Source organism: Drosophila rhopaloa, unplaced genomic scaffold, assembly GCF_018152115.1.
Source record: "Drosophila rhopaloa isolate 14029-0021.01 unplaced genomic scaffold, ASM1815211v1 contig_150, whole genome shotgun sequence".
In the NCBI taxonomy this organism is placed as follows: Eukaryota; Metazoa; Arthropoda; class Insecta; order Diptera; family Drosophilidae; genus Drosophila; species Drosophila rhopaloa.
In genome coordinates, this window is record NW_025335029.1 from 1,205,730 (window position 1) to 1,221,156 (window position 15,427).

Here is a 15,427-nt window from a genome sequence, read left to right on the forward strand (position 1 = left end):
GAACATTGTTTCTAATACTTTAAGTCCTTTATGTCTTTTTTATCTTATGCTAGCTTTATTCAGTCGATTATATTCCATTAGCCTGAAAAATGTGATTTTAAATATTTAATATAAGTAAAATAATCCTAATTTTCCTCTGCATTTAAGATACTCGAAAATATCGCACAAGCAAACGAGATAATCATGAGAACACTTTATTTATGGGCTTTTGTCGCGTGAGTGCCACTTGTCGTGTTTTTGTTGCTACTGTTGTTGCTGCAGTGGTTGTTGCAGTTGCTGTTGTTGTTCCTGTAGTTGTTGTGTTTGCCCCCTTTTTGTTGCTGGGCTAGTTTTCTCGTTGTTCTCATTATAAACAATGCAAATGCAGCGTCAGCGCCTCTGCCTTCAGCGACGTCGCCGTCGACGGCAACATTAGCATAAATAAATAAATAACCGTACTAGCAACGAGCGGGGTAAATAACAAAATAACAAAATAACAACACCAGCAGCAACATTAATCTGCGGTCTAAAAGCTTTCCGATGGCCGGTTCCACGGGCTTTTGTCTTCCTCGCATTTTATAGCAAACCCCAAAACACTTGTTCGCCTTCGTCGCCTAGCGGCACTTGCACTTCGGCGAGGTTCGGTGCAAGGGAATTGCCTAGAAACGCCCACACATGAACTAGCCAAGCACAGTGGATTCCATTAATATGCCTATTTATATTCAAATGCAATAGTTAAAAAATAATAAAAAAAGTGCATTTAATTTTCAATCTGTCTCCAAAAAAAAAAAAAAAAAAGTTAAACATTGTTTATTCCGGCAACAAATGTAGTCAAATAGGCAAAGGTGGGAATATAATAACACCAATCCAAAATTTAATTTACTTGAAATAAACTTTTTTTTTTAATTTTGAAAGATTGCTTGACCTATTTATTTGTAAAATGTTTATTTAACTATGTAGGTCGAGAGGTATGATAATGAATATGAAATTACAAATATACAAAAATGCATTTTCCTACAGACGGATTTGAGCACAAAAAAAGAGTGATCTACAATATTTTCCAATACTATATATTTTTTTAAAATTCTTTGAAATTGATTATTTGGTTTAAGGTGGTATCTGGCAACCCATTAGCACGGGACTTTTTCCACTTTTCCACCCCTTTCCACCCACTGTGCCTAGGCCGTGCATTGCAACAGCCCCACCTTCGCCTTCACCGTAAAATGGGTTTCCCCTGCGTGCATGTCGCTCGACTGTTGCTTTTGAAGCCGCTTCTGCCGGCAATCAAATCGAGTGCAAAGCTCGGTTCAAAAGCAAAGTGTTTGGGCAGTAAGAGAGGTGTGATGTGTGTGATGTGCTGTGAATGCAAAAACGGTTTCGTTTTTTTTTATTTTAATTTTTTTTTTCCTTCTCTGTTTTTGTCTCGTTTGGCTGGGGCGCCCAACTTATTGCATTATTTATGTGCGAGTAGTACGTTTTTCTGGGTTTCTCAGTAAGCCACACGCACGCGGGCCGCACCAGAAACAGAAAAAATGTATAAACAAAACGCGAAAAGCCAGAAGAAAAAGTGTGAGTATCGCCAACGCCGGTGACAATCGCAAGTGCAGGGCTCTCTCCGTCTCATGTCTCATGTCTCACGTCGCAAGCTCTCCTGCTCACACTCACCCAAAGTTTGCCCAGGCGGAGAAGCAAACTCGGCGGCATTCTCAGTCAAACAACAAACGCAACTGAAGTAACAACGAGTCCGTACCGCGTACCGTACCGCCCCCAAAAACAAAAGTGAAATTCTACCAGTCGCCCGGGTATTTGCCAAATCCACCCAGGAATATCGCGCTGTCTTTAGTTAGAAATCACCTGAATTCAAACGAAACCACCTGAATTCAAACGAAAATCACCCCGAAAGTTATGGTATTTGATTTCGAGGCCAGTCGCGTGGAGTGCAGTGCTTAATGTTCCAGCTGCGCAGAGAGGTGAGCGAGAGGTTCGGAGTCTGGGTGCAGCGCCTCCTCGTCGTCGTCCTGCACCTCTGGCACCGCGGCAGCATGTCCTTCGTCCACGGTCGCAAGGAGGCGTTCAAGTGGATTAAACGCCGGCTGGCCAGGAGACGATGTCACGTGAGTACACCGGAAGAAATGGAAATAGTATTTAATTTTAATTTATATAATTCATAATATTATTGGCTTTAAAATAAGATATCTGTTATTAAATACTCCCTTTAAGTGACGTCAATATACTAAAATTAGTAAGAGTTAAACTTGACTAAAACTAATATATTTAATTCATTATGTAATAACAAGTAATTACAAGGCTGTTCTTATAATTTTTACCTCATCTGTTTTAAGGCGGTTTTAGACCTGCAGACAATTTCAACTATTTAAACTCATTTGACTTTGTTAACGCATCATTTGAGTTAAATATCTTACTTTGTTACACAAAAAAATCCAAAGTCATTATTGTTAATTACAAAACAGCAACTGTTGTTACTTACCAGCTTTTTGTCATTACAATAAAATTTAGCACTTTCTGAAAGCAAAAACCAACCAATTATAGCTTTTACTCTAAGTACTAAATCAGTAACGTAGTTAAGAAAATATACATAGTCCAATAATTTAAATGAAATATTTATTTAAGTAATTTAACTATTGTGCTAGTTAATAAAGTATACAGATTAGTAGATTAGGTAGAGACATGCAAACTTTTTGTACAATTAGGGTGATATTCTTCGTTTGTGTGGCTCATCCTTTGGTGGATCCCAAATGGGTCATCATCCCACCCCGCAACCCTTAGATTTTAGCTGGAATTCAATTAAAAGTTATTCAGACTGGCCCCAAATTCAATTAAATACAATCATTTCGGGCTTTCGGTGCAATTTTAAGCTAATTCTGGTTTTCCTGTGAATCGGGGCACAGTCGACTGAAGAAGGGTTAGAAAAGTTTCGCACTCGCGTGACTCGCTATAATTTCTCCATCAGAGTTTGGAGTGGTTTGAGGTCGAGGTGCCCACTGTCTGAGGCTTTGTTCCGTTTCCGCCTTCCGCCAGTTTTCGCCGGGTGGGTGTGTCCATCGACCTGCCGGAGACATAGGCTTGGTCCTACACACCAGGTACTTCATCCCCTGGCTCCCAAAACACCCCAACTACTCCACCCCTAAAACACAGTTGGCGTTGAGCGATTATGGCTGTCAGGCTGAAAGGCACTTCCAGCCTGTTATCAATTCAAACAAATGCCAAAATGCCACAAATGTGAAAATCAAGCAACCAAGCCGTTAAGAGGCCCCCAAATTGTGCAAATCAAATTGAATGCCGTTTATGAAAGTTGACTTTGCCGGTGATTTTTGGCAATTATTTGTAGTTGGTATTTGTGCGATTTCGAAATTTTCGTGTTTGTAACAATGCGGATCTCAAACAGAGCACGTAGGGGTTAAGTTGAACGCCCCTGGCATATTAAAAAGTTTTCTAATATTTTTAGGCTGCAACTGATATGAGCCAATAGACTGCAAAATAGGTGTTTTATTTGTATGACATTAGGCGGGCAAATTGGTTTTATAAAACAAATGGGTTAACTTTTTGAGGGGCTGGCGCTACTTAAAACTACTTTTAAAATTGCGAATTAAATTTATAACGTCATAAAAATGGACTTCATGACTGAAAAAATTGCTAAAATAATTTATAACGTCATAAAAATGAACTTCATGACTGAAAGCCTTACAAGTGTAGAGATAAGTAAACTATTTGCAAAGGGCACATGACTTCACATAACTAAATGTTACTAGTCATAAAACCGGAATAAAATCACGACACAGTGATTCACTATTAACCCCGCACTAATCGTTAAAATTAATTGAGTATAATTGACTGCGGAAATATTGATACTCTTGCTCACAACCCAATTCGCGATGAAACATTATTCTAATGCTCGTTCGCATTACAAATGGAAATATGGCAGGCCCACCGAGAAGAGCACTTAATACTTATATTTATGGCCCTCGGTGCGGCCCATATTGTTTATACCGCCGACAAATGTTTATTCTCACCACTCGAAGTTTCAGCAACTGCCCAGATTTGTGAAACTGAAGCGGAGTAAACACTCATCGCGTGTTCCGATTAACGAAATCGCATGGGGATCTCGAGGAGCCAGGAACCAAAGGAACCCCAGCTCGTTAGCGTTTTTAGGAAACCCCAAGTCCGAGATCGTAAACAAATGCCTGTCAAAATGCATGAGCTAAACACCGACAAAGTAGCAAACAAAATATATGTGGACAGCCCCTATATACATGACTATTTTGTACACGAGAACTTGCCAAGTTCAAGGCAGGAGTTGAAGATGTCTATATGATGCTTTGTATTCACAATTATGGCAGAGGGATGGGCCCAAATCAAGGGCGGGGGCTATAGAGCGGAGCAAACAATAACATTGTGCATAAAGCAGACCTCAGTCCCAAGCCCGAAATACTGAATAAATGGAAGTGAACGATACAATTTGATTTGTCAAGTCGATTGATTAGATACTCTTTGAACAGGGAGTAATGCCCTCTTACAATTTGAGCTGTTTAATTCGGTGTCTCATAAATATTTACCATTTACTTTTTATTTCAAATACACATCTTCATTAATTTGGGAAATGAATTCATTTTTGAGACAAATTTAATTCAACAGAATATTTATTATTTTATTTTTCATAAATCAAATTATATATTTGAAGGATATTAAAATATTCTAATGGTAATGATTCCAAAATTTTTTACATTTAAATTTTTTAACATATTTTTTTTTAGTTTGAGTTTTGAACTCATACCAATCTTTTGCTGAGTCCTGATCATAATTGGACATTGTTCTACCTTCGAGTTGGATTGATTATTACTAAAAATTCAAAATCCAAAATTTGCATTAAATCGTTCTTAAGAATATATGTTAAAATATTCAATCCCTGATTGTATTCTAATGCAGCCGGTGACCAAGCGCCTGTCAAAGTTGAGATAGCCTTGACTATAAATCACCGATAATTGTGGGTGTGTTGTGTTTATTGTTGCTGCTGCCATTGATGTTCCGCGAGCGTTTTTCTGCCGGCCATTCAATCAGGCGACTGAGTCAGCTAAGTTGGGCTCGAATGGAGCGCAAAAAGCGGAAAGCGAAAAGCCCAGGCAAAATTCAAATAGGCGTTCGCACGCATGGAAAATCATTGAAGCCTGCAGTGGAAAATGCTGTTGGCAAGGGGGGTGGGGAGTGAGGAGCAGGGTGTTTGGGTGAGTATCTGTGAGTTACACCCTCGAATCGCCGGGGCTTTTTCATTTCGCGCTCCGCTCATTTCAATTTAGTTGGTGCAAAGCGGCCGCCGCAAACGCTTTGAACTCGTTTCCCGGACAGACGGACCCATGGGTCTTGACGTTTTTCCTATTGATCTCCTCGCCCCGATTCGAACCAAAAAAAGAAAATATCAAACGCCCAGTAAGACAAAATTTGTGCGCGTTTTGATTTTTTGGCGCGTTTTTCATTTGTTTTGATTTCGCGTCTCGCTGAACCTTTCTGACTTCGACTCGGCTTAACTCTGGCTCTTTCCTTTAGGCCACACAACTATGTATTGATAAATTGCCAGCCGACGATTTCCGTCGTGACCCGCGCGTTATGCAAAATGCTCAAAATGTAAATAAATATTAAAATAATACACAAGATCACGAGAAGGGGGAGCCGCAGTCTGCCACACTGCCTTCCTTTTGTATGCGCCCAGCCTTTTGCCTTTTGCCTTTGTTGGTTTAAGCCGTCTGTTTTTTTGCGCTTGTGCTGTGAAAAATGAAGTGAATCTGTCTGCCAAGTGAATCGCCATTGCAACAATAATAATAAGGAATAATAATAATAATGCAAGCCGACAAATTTCGGAGTGCCTTTTCTTTATTTATGAAAACAATAAACGCAACACAAACTACGCATTAAGCGGACGGGCTCCAAGATCCCGGTCCAAACCCAAACCATAACCCGAATCCGAATCGGAACCCGAATCTGGATTGGAAGTGCCGGCAGTTTCCTGGCACGCATATAATTTGCATGTGGATATCGATCTTTATGACCGGAGACGCTTCGACGATGGCTTATGTAATCTGGAAAATATTCATGAAGCAATATGCCCGCCTGCGCTACGATCCGCAGCCACTCAGTCCGAAGTTGATCTGGCACTCGTACGCGGCCATTCAGACGGTGGGTCACCCTTTTTCCCTCCATCTCCCTAGTCGGGGTCACCACGTATTGGCTGGCCCGTTTCCCTGCCCTTTATTGATTTAAATTGAGTCATTTTTCTCGGCTTTTTGGCCATCGGCCATCGGGCATACAAAGTAATTGTAGATTAATGTGGCTAGCTTTAAGTGAGCGCTCAAGACGAGAGTTCATATTTTTAAGCTCGGTTCACATCTTCGAGTTTTTTGAGTCTTTGGGGGCGTGAAAGTTGATTTGTGATTAAACGGCGGCCAGTTCGTTAAGGGAAGTTGGCGAAAGTTTTAACATTACTTGGAGTTTTGGGAACTTTTTGCGAGCAACAGGTTTATTTCAGGGGATCTCTGGGTTGTGGGAGCTGCTGGAAATATTTTGTTATGGAATTGGTTTTGATTTTGAGGTATAATTCAGATACCATACTTATTTAAAATAAATAATAGCTCGACTTTTATATTTTATATTTCCCAAAATATATCTCATTTGATTCATTTCCGTTTTAAGTGCATTTTTTTAAAGCCTCATCTTATCTTATAACTTTTTTCAACACCTAATCAACTTCATTTCTTGAGCAGCTTAAGGAACAACTTTGCGACTTTTTGCAAGGCTTAAGATTGGCATTTTCCGACACTGAACTAGTTAGATCACACCTCGATTGGCGTTATTCAATCAGCAGCCAGGGCACTCTACTTATGCCGATGTTTTCCTTGACATTCGAGTGCGGCGACAGTTGCATTTCCCGCCCATTAACGAAATACGATAGTGCGGCATAGGAAGAGTCAAAGCGAAAATGCAAAGGAAATAGCCGAGATTTGGTGGGACCGAAAAGCCAGTCCCAAAATGGACTAGACAAAGTAAAAAGTTGTTGTGGCGGCATTGATGGGTTTCAAAAGACACGGCTCCTCGGGACCACCAAACTAGCTAAACGGACTGTCTGCCCCCATTGATAATAACAATCGGCAAGAGTAAGAGATGCAATAATTCAACGTAAAGTGTTAAAATGTCGATATTAATTGCAGACTGGCAGCAGCAGTAGCACCACTTGTGGTAGGACTTTAAGCAGTTGCCAATAGTCCCATCCCCCGCTGCCCCCTGTTGCATTTAAATAAATTGCGATTATGCCGCAAATGTGGAAGACAGTGCACCGATCATTGCACTGTAATAAAAACCAGATTTTTCAGTGAATACTTACAGCCTAATTTGATAGCAAAATAAAAGGCTTTCTGATATAAACAATCTTATTATATTATAGACGTTTCAGTAAACAAAACCGGATTATTTATTATTTTTTTAATTTATTCTGATTTTAGAATTGTTTTGAAAAACTTTGACTTACATTGAAAAATTCCATTACATTAAGTTCATACATTCAACAAAATCTCCTATCTTTTAATCCGAGACCGAAAATCATTCTTTGAGACTATTATTATTAATTACTAGGATTTTATTGGAATATTCCTAAAAATTATAGTATTATTGGAATAATTAATTAGTCATACCCCGTAATCTTAAAGAAATTTTTAAATTTATTAATAGCTAACAACTTACTGGAAAATATTTGATACAACTTAAAAGATTCTGTGATATCTGTTTAGAATATACATTTAAGAATGGCACAAATATTTTATAATAATAGATTACTTTATCTTTTTCTTTTTTGTTCCTCATTCTTTTTAAATCACTACCAGAATTTGTTTTAAGTGTGCTCTTAGTGCAGGACCTGGTCTTGCACTTGGTTTTTGGTGGATTCGGTGGGTCTGCCTCCGACTGGCGGTGCACTAATAATATTTATCAGTGGCTCATTTGTTGGCCGGACAGGTGGACAGGATGACGGTGGTTGCAGTGCATTGGATGGCCAATAAACCAAAAAAGCAAATAAAATTGCAACTAGCAGGCAGCGGTGGCTAATTGCGCCGCCTGTTTGCTGATTTTGCCGCTGTTAACTTGGTTGGCTGGCCAATTTCAAATGGGTGGATGGGTTGGAATGGGATAGATGGGGGCTGTGCATCCGCTGCTCGTCAGCTTTAGTTTCAGTCTCAACTTCAGTTTTCGGTTGCCGTTTTCCACCACATTGTTAGCTGCATTCGAGCCATGCATATTTATTTATCGCAGCTGAGTTTTGCATTTTAACTAGAAATCATGCAAAAACGCCGCGACATGCAATGGCAACAAAAAATCGCCGACGACGAACGGCTTTCAAATCGAATCTCCAAAGCTGTTAAATGCGCTTGAGAGCGATTTTCCCTATGTTTTCCTCAGACAGAGACGGCAACAGACGGCAACATGAAAATCTGTTTAATATTTTCCCGCGCACTCACGCACGACGTGGGAATTTTTCATCTAGCGACTTTGAGTTCGTCTTCGTCTTCGCCTCGACTGCGAACTGCAACTCAAAACCCAAAGCTCAAAACTGAAAACTAAAAACTAAAAACTCAAAACTGCAACGCATTTGCGATGCCTGTGAGGAGGCCGAAACATTGAACCTTTCATAAACCTCCGACAATTGGCAGGCGCTGTTATTCAACGCACGAGATGCAAATTTGATATAGGAAATGTGTTTTGTAATCGACTAGACCGATCTGACCTATAAGTGGAAGGAAGTGCAATGGCTTAGCTGGTCTTGAGTCGGCTCAAAATGTGGGTATTGTTAAATAACATTTGGCTAACACTTAAAAGTTGTGACGCCTAAGCTAACTGAAATTCAACAACACATTTTTTGACTCTTTTTTGGTGTCGATTTACTGTAGTTAGTCCAGAGAATCTACAAACCTTTTTATTTTAGAATTTTACTAGATATTGTACTTATGGACTTTGGATTCATTTTATTTCCGTTAAAAGAAACATATTATTTTAGTTTATTTGAAATTTGTTCTCTTAATTGTAGACTTTTAAAACCAATATAAAAGTTATTATTTACTGTAAGTTATTTATATGTAAACATTGCTACACTTTATTTTCATATTAAGGGCTTGACATGGATTTTCATAAGAAGGGCTTAAAACTGAATAGGGTTTTGTACAAGGTCATGAAAATTAATTTAATAACATGTTTATATTTCTTAATAATTTACGAGACACTCTTTCCACTTAAGAAAATGAAAACAAAATTTATGATTCATTAATATTCGACTATCATACGTTAGATGTATAAAAAACATTAAAATGGAATACGGAGGCACGCCAAATCTGTCCAGCAAATTCGATTATTACTTTTATGATTGTCAATTTCCAGTCACCATATATGCAAATGCATTTTCTGATTGGCCACCCTCACTTTTAGCCAGTTCAGTTTTCAGTTTCTCTTTCCTTAACCTTAGTTTGGGGTTACGCCAGCCCATTAACGACACGCATTTACAGTCATTTTCAATTTCTTACCGCTGTCACTTTAATTTGGGAGCAGTGGCAGTTGCAGCCCACGCATTTTCACATAGATACACACGCACACTCTCTCCTTTTTAAAGTTGCAATTTTCACTACCCACACATTCCCTGTGAGTGCCTACATTAAAAGAAATTAATTTAAGTGGATAACAGCTGGTGAAAAATATTGATGTTAATATCTTATGGCACTTTTATGATTTGCACACACTGTTATACATTATTGTATTACGCATAAAATACTTAGTGTTTTACGAGCCAGATTAAATGAATTTACTATAAATAAAATGTACTAATTATTTAATAAATAATTTGGGCAATTTATTTATTTTAATGGAGAACAATATAGATTAAAACTCGTTTGTTTTGAATTATTGCAGACCTAATTTTTTGTGTGTTTTCTATGTTACTTCGGGCAAAGTCAAAGTATGGCGCCCCGTTACAATCTCCAACGAGCAGTCAGTCAGCTAACAAATTAGTACCTGACGCAATATTTCTGTGTATCTCTGCGCTATCAAAATCACACGCAATAAATTTAATTTGTTTTGTGGGCAGTCGTGGCAGAGGCAGTGCCTCCAAATGGCAATGGCAATGACAGGTTCAGCATTTGGCTTTTAGGCTCCGGCTCCTCCGCAGGTGCTTGTCGGAGTGGGTTGTCCAATTAATAAAAGAAAACGCAGTCATAATGTTTTGATTAACACAAATGTGACAAGAGATGCATAAAAATTAATTTCCAATCTTGTCCGCCGAGTCCACTAAATCAAAAGGGGAGTGGATGCCCGATTCCGATTTGGGTCACAGCGGCGTTAGGTGAAACCGTAGATGCGTGAGAGAGTGCTGAATTCGGATCGGATTGGTATACATTTGGATACATGGCATAGCCCCAAGGTTGTGCTGCTGTCGGTGCAGTGAAGCGACCTTCCTTTAATGGCTTGTCCAGCCAACTAGTGCAACATTTTCGATTTCCTTTTGACGCGCGGCCATAATTTGAACAGCGGGCTAGCGGCTCAGCCGCCGACCCACTGCCCAAGACTCACGCACCACCGAACCACCGAACCACTGAGCCACCGAAACCCACCGAAACCGACCCCAGCCAAACGCCCCCGGGCGGGCCGGGCCCATTACAAACCGAAAAGCAAACCACAGCCAAAAGCCAACCAAACCAGACCAGCCGGGGCAATTAATTGATGAGCAGTGCCCGGCACTTGGTCAAGAGTTGGCATGACAGCAAATTGCATTTGCCTCTGATTCTGCCTTTTTTCTGCTGATCGTGCGTGCCACTGCCATGGCCACTGGGCACTGATCTTGGAGCGGTGGCCAATCGCCGGAATGCAGCGCCAGAATCATTCACTTGGAGAAAAGGGGGAGAAAGTTACGAATTTTTAGGGTATATTTTTTCTTATTTACTATATCAATTGGTAATCTTGAATTCAGTTTTAAAATATTTTTTTAAAACTCCTTAGTGTGTAGTATTTATTGTAATAAAGTAAAATACGTTTATAACGAGCATTAACATTTTTTTTTCAAAACTTTCTGAAACAAGTGAAGGTTTAAATACATTTTTCTAAAAAAATTGATTGATTTTGATTAAGTAAAAAAGTCTTTGTCATGGTTCAATGTTTACTTAATTACTTGGTCTAGGCTGATTATGATATTTCTATATTTCAGATTTTATCAACTACCGTTTTTGAAAAATATTTCTAAGGTTATTATTTTTTAGTCTTCCATTCAGAACTCTTTATTATGGTTTTACCTTTCCCACCCTCAACTTCAACATTTTTTCTCTCAGTGCCTGGCCCAAAAAGAAAATATTGATGATATATTTATTGGTATTTATTGGCGTCGCTCCGGTCGCACTTCAAAAAGCCCGGCCTGAACAAATTGTGGAAATTTATAAGCTTCGACAACGGAAATCTGTGTCTCTGTGGGCCCCACTGCACCACCAGTAAATGGAGAGGGGGGAGGAGGAGGGACCGAGTTCGACTTCGAGACTGGGCCTCATTCATTGAGCATGCGCAGGCGCCGCAGGGCGACATCTGGCGGCCATCGCGGGCACTCTAGACCCCGGCACGAAGGACCAAAAGCTGCGGGCCAGGACTTGCAGAGCTAGCCGCATTCCTTCGCCAAGTTAGTTGCTAAATTCGTTTGGGCGTGGAAAGGCGAGTGAGTGGATAATGGGAAAATAAATGGAAAAGCGCCGGCACCGCACAATGTCACATTGTTGGCCAAGACCAAAACTATTTCGGTTCGGCAGCCAAAACATTTAACATGCCAGGCTTTTGTTATGTGTGTTATGGTCAAAGTTTGGCTATTTGCTAGGCCGCATCCCCAACCACATCCACTTTCACTGCAAATTTGTGTGTGTTTGTATCTGAAAGAAAGTGAATTCTACTGTGCTACACTTGACCTATGACAACGACAACGACAACTGAGGCGGCAGCAACAACATCCCCACTAACTGCTAACTAGCAACTGGAAACGAACGTTTGACGTTTCATTTGACTGTCATGCAATGGGGCCCGCTCACTCCCTTTCCCTAGTCTTGTCTCTCGGATCAATGCTGTCCCCAATTGATTTTTGTTTAACTTTTAACATGCAACAAGGCGGACCGAGCCGCTTACCCCTCATCCCTCTGGGCACATGGGTACGGTATGGGAAAGTGGATCGAAACTTGGAATTTACAGTCCGACCTCTATATCTTTAACCTGCAAAGCTCTAGCCATAGAATCCCTTACTCGAATTGTTCTGCCCCCTAAGGAATTTATTTCATTTGAAGTTAATGGCTTATACGGCTTACGTCAGCTAATAAATATATTAGTTCAGTTAGTCAAAGTTCGAGAAAACAACAAAGCGTTCTAAGTACACTGGAAAAATTCAGATCAAAGCATAAGCTTAAAATGCTATGATGATTTAAGCCTTAAGTTGATAAATTAATAGTTTCCATTAAACAGAGAATTTTAGAAAATTGTACGTGAATTAAATAGAGTTTCTTCTTAGTTTCTTAAATAAAAAAAAAAAACCGTTGAATTTGTATTTTGAAAGAATTCAAAAGAATGATCATTAAATATATTCTATATTTGTAACGATTTTTCCGGTATTTCTTTTTGCCTAATAGCAATTCTCATGCTGATAATAGGATAAAAGGGAGTAATATTCCTGCAAGTATCTATCATCCTTATAGATGAAAAATGTATTCAATTTTCATTATTGATTTATAATAAATAATTTCAGTAAACACAAATATATAAGACAATGTAAAAACTACATAAAAAAGATTTTTACAAATAATTACTAAGAATTTCGTACACATTATTTCTGCTTTAAATAAAAAAAATTATTAAAAACATTAACTTTGTATGCTAATAAATTAAATATAGACCTTTAAATTAAAATGTAAACCATTTTAAACTTAATATATCAGCATTTTTGCCGAATGTTGTTAGACTTAGCAGAAAGGAATACAAAATTAAATTAAATTAAAACAAGAAAGGAAAGCTAACTTCGGACGGAGCCGAAGTTGATATACCCTTGCAGAATACTCTGTAAATTATATTCTCCAAAATTATTCATATGATGCATTCTTAATACTCATAAAAAATCCAAACTTCCTAACTTTAAAAACACCAAAGTTATGGCATTTCCGATCAATCAGTTATATGGCAGCTATAGGATATAGTCGGCCGATCCCGGCCGTTCCGACATATATACTGCGTGCAAAGGAAAGAAGGCTGTGTGCAAAGTTTCAACTCTATAGCTTTAAAACTGAGAGACTAGTTTGCGTAGAAACAGACAGACGGACAGACGGACATGGCTATATCAACTCAGGAGGTGATCCTGATCAAGAATATATATACTTTATAGGGTCGGAGATGTCTCCTTCACTGCGTTGCACACTTTTGACCAAAATTATAATACCCTCTGCAAGGGTATAATAAGTTGCTTACTTGCCCCACTGTTTGCCCCCCGTTGCCCGTGGCAACCGAACGAATTGTGTTTAATGCGGCTCTTTGCATTGGCCATTGCATGTGCCGAGCCAAAGAACTTTGGCCCATTTGAAATGCGGCAGTTGTGTATCTGGCGGATACACAAGCGCACTCTGAACTCCACACGTGTCTGAGCTGAGGTCTTTTCTTTGTTTTTCCCTCTGCTATTCCAGGCTGACACGAACATCGAGGCAGGGCGAGCAGAAGCAGCTGTTTCTGGTTCAGGAGCAGGAGCGGAATTAGCCGAGATCTTGGTGCCGAATGACACGCAAATCGATGTTCGAGTTGGGGGAAATGCAGGAGGGCCGATCCCGAGCCTAGAGTCCCCCGACATGACCACCGACATGGACATGAAGGAGGCCAGGGCAGCGCCCATAGCTCGCGATGAGGAGGATCCGGAGGCGGAGGATCCGGAGGAGGACCCTCAGGAGGTGGAGCAGCTGTCCGCGAATGCTAATTATGTGTGCTGTCGATACCCGGGAACAAGCTCTGCCGCGGCAGCAACTTTGAACCGCAGCAAATCGCGGGTTCAAAAGTACCTCAAGAAGTGCAAACAGCGGCTAACGGGTCAACCCAAGATGGCAATTGGCAGCACCACCACCACAACCACCATAACCCTGATCAGGAACGAGCCAGCACCCACGGCAATCGAGGAGAGGGAATCCGAGGAGGAGCTGGCGGAGGAGGAGGAGGAGGACGAGGAGGAGAACCTGGCGGAGGGCAGTACCGGGTCCTATACGGATGCCCTGCCCATCGATTGCAGTCTGAGTCCCAGCATTGCCGAGGAACAACAGCAGGCGGTCGACGAGCTGGAGCCGCCGAAGGAGGAAGTCCCAATGGAGACAGAGGTTCGTAACTACACTGCTGAAAAATGCCCCTAACGCAATCAAAAGAGGTTTAAATCAAACTTTTTTCTTTTAATGAAATTTGTTTAATTGTTTTTTCTATCTGCCTTAAAACACATAAAAGTAAAAGTAATATAGGTAGAAAATTTTTTTCGAACTTCTTTCTTGACAATAAGGTATTTAATTTTACCTAGAACATTACAAAGCATTGGTTGTGGTTAAAAACTTATTTCATGCACCTTTAGAATAAAGAGTACATGTTTTTGGCCCTACAAGATATTTTCATATAGACTATTTTTAGAGCCAACTTAAAAGTAAAATTAATATTTATACAAGATAAGTTTAGTAAAAGAACAAGATTTTTATGTTGATTTTGAGTTTCTCCACGAATAATCTCTTTACTACCTCTTTAATAGATTTTAAAATATTCGTAAATTTTGTATCCCTGTGGAAAGTACAGAATAATAGTGCAATGAACGTTTTTTAAATAAAAGACAGTAAATTAAATTAAAGAAACTTCCGCATTGGATTTTAAGCTGTTACCTTTTGAGTTAATATTTTTTCCCTGTGCAACCAGAAAATATGTTGCCCCGAACTGACGGAACCTTCCTCAACTTCTCCTCCACAGACGAGTCCCGATGGCAGTGGAAGTGGAAGTGGTAGTGGCATCCCGATACCCCGACGACTTGCCGCCGAGGTGGACGCCACGCTGGCCCGGCTGATTGACAGCCATCTGTCGCACATTTATCCCGTCTACTGGGCACGCACTCGTGCGATTTTAATCCAGCAGGCACGTGAGCGACTCGTGTGCGGATTCGACGGCAGCTTGGCCCGCTTCGAACAGCGATTCCTATGCAAATTTGCGCAAATTGCCACGACTCTGCGCACGGCCCACCAAATTGGCGAGGTAAGTCCCATAAAGAACCCAGAAATCCGAGCAAAAGATATATCATTTACAAGGCAGTTACTCGCAGCAGGCGAAATTAGCCGCAATTTGTTCGGCTCTCCCCGAATGAAGTTCCTTAAACGCAGCTAAATAGTTTGCTTTG

The 15,427-nt window shown here is 40.2% G+C and overlaps 1 protein-coding gene across 4 annotated transcripts in view; it reads left to right on the forward strand.

Annotated features, from left to right (window-relative positions):
* The first annotated feature begins 1,487 nt into the window (after positions 1-1,487).
* LOC108052902 (triple functional domain protein) overlaps positions 1,488-15,427 on the forward strand; it is a 58,114-nt gene continuing 44,174 nt past the window's right edge. For 2 of the 4 annotated variants that reach the window (XM_044456792.1, XM_017135432.2), the window contains exons 1-3: positions 5,644-6,165; positions 13,707-14,381; positions 15,007-15,285. In XM_044456792.1, coding sequence (XP_044312727.1) covers positions 6,016-6,165; positions 13,707-14,381; positions 15,007-15,285 — 1,104 coding nt within the window. In that variant the 5' untranslated portion in view covers positions 5,644-6,015. Of the gene's footprint in view, positions 2,094-5,643; positions 6,166-13,706; positions 14,382-15,006; positions 15,286-15,427 lie in introns of those variants that run through there. The other 2 variants (XM_044456791.1, XM_017135431.2) reach the window with 2 other exon arrangements.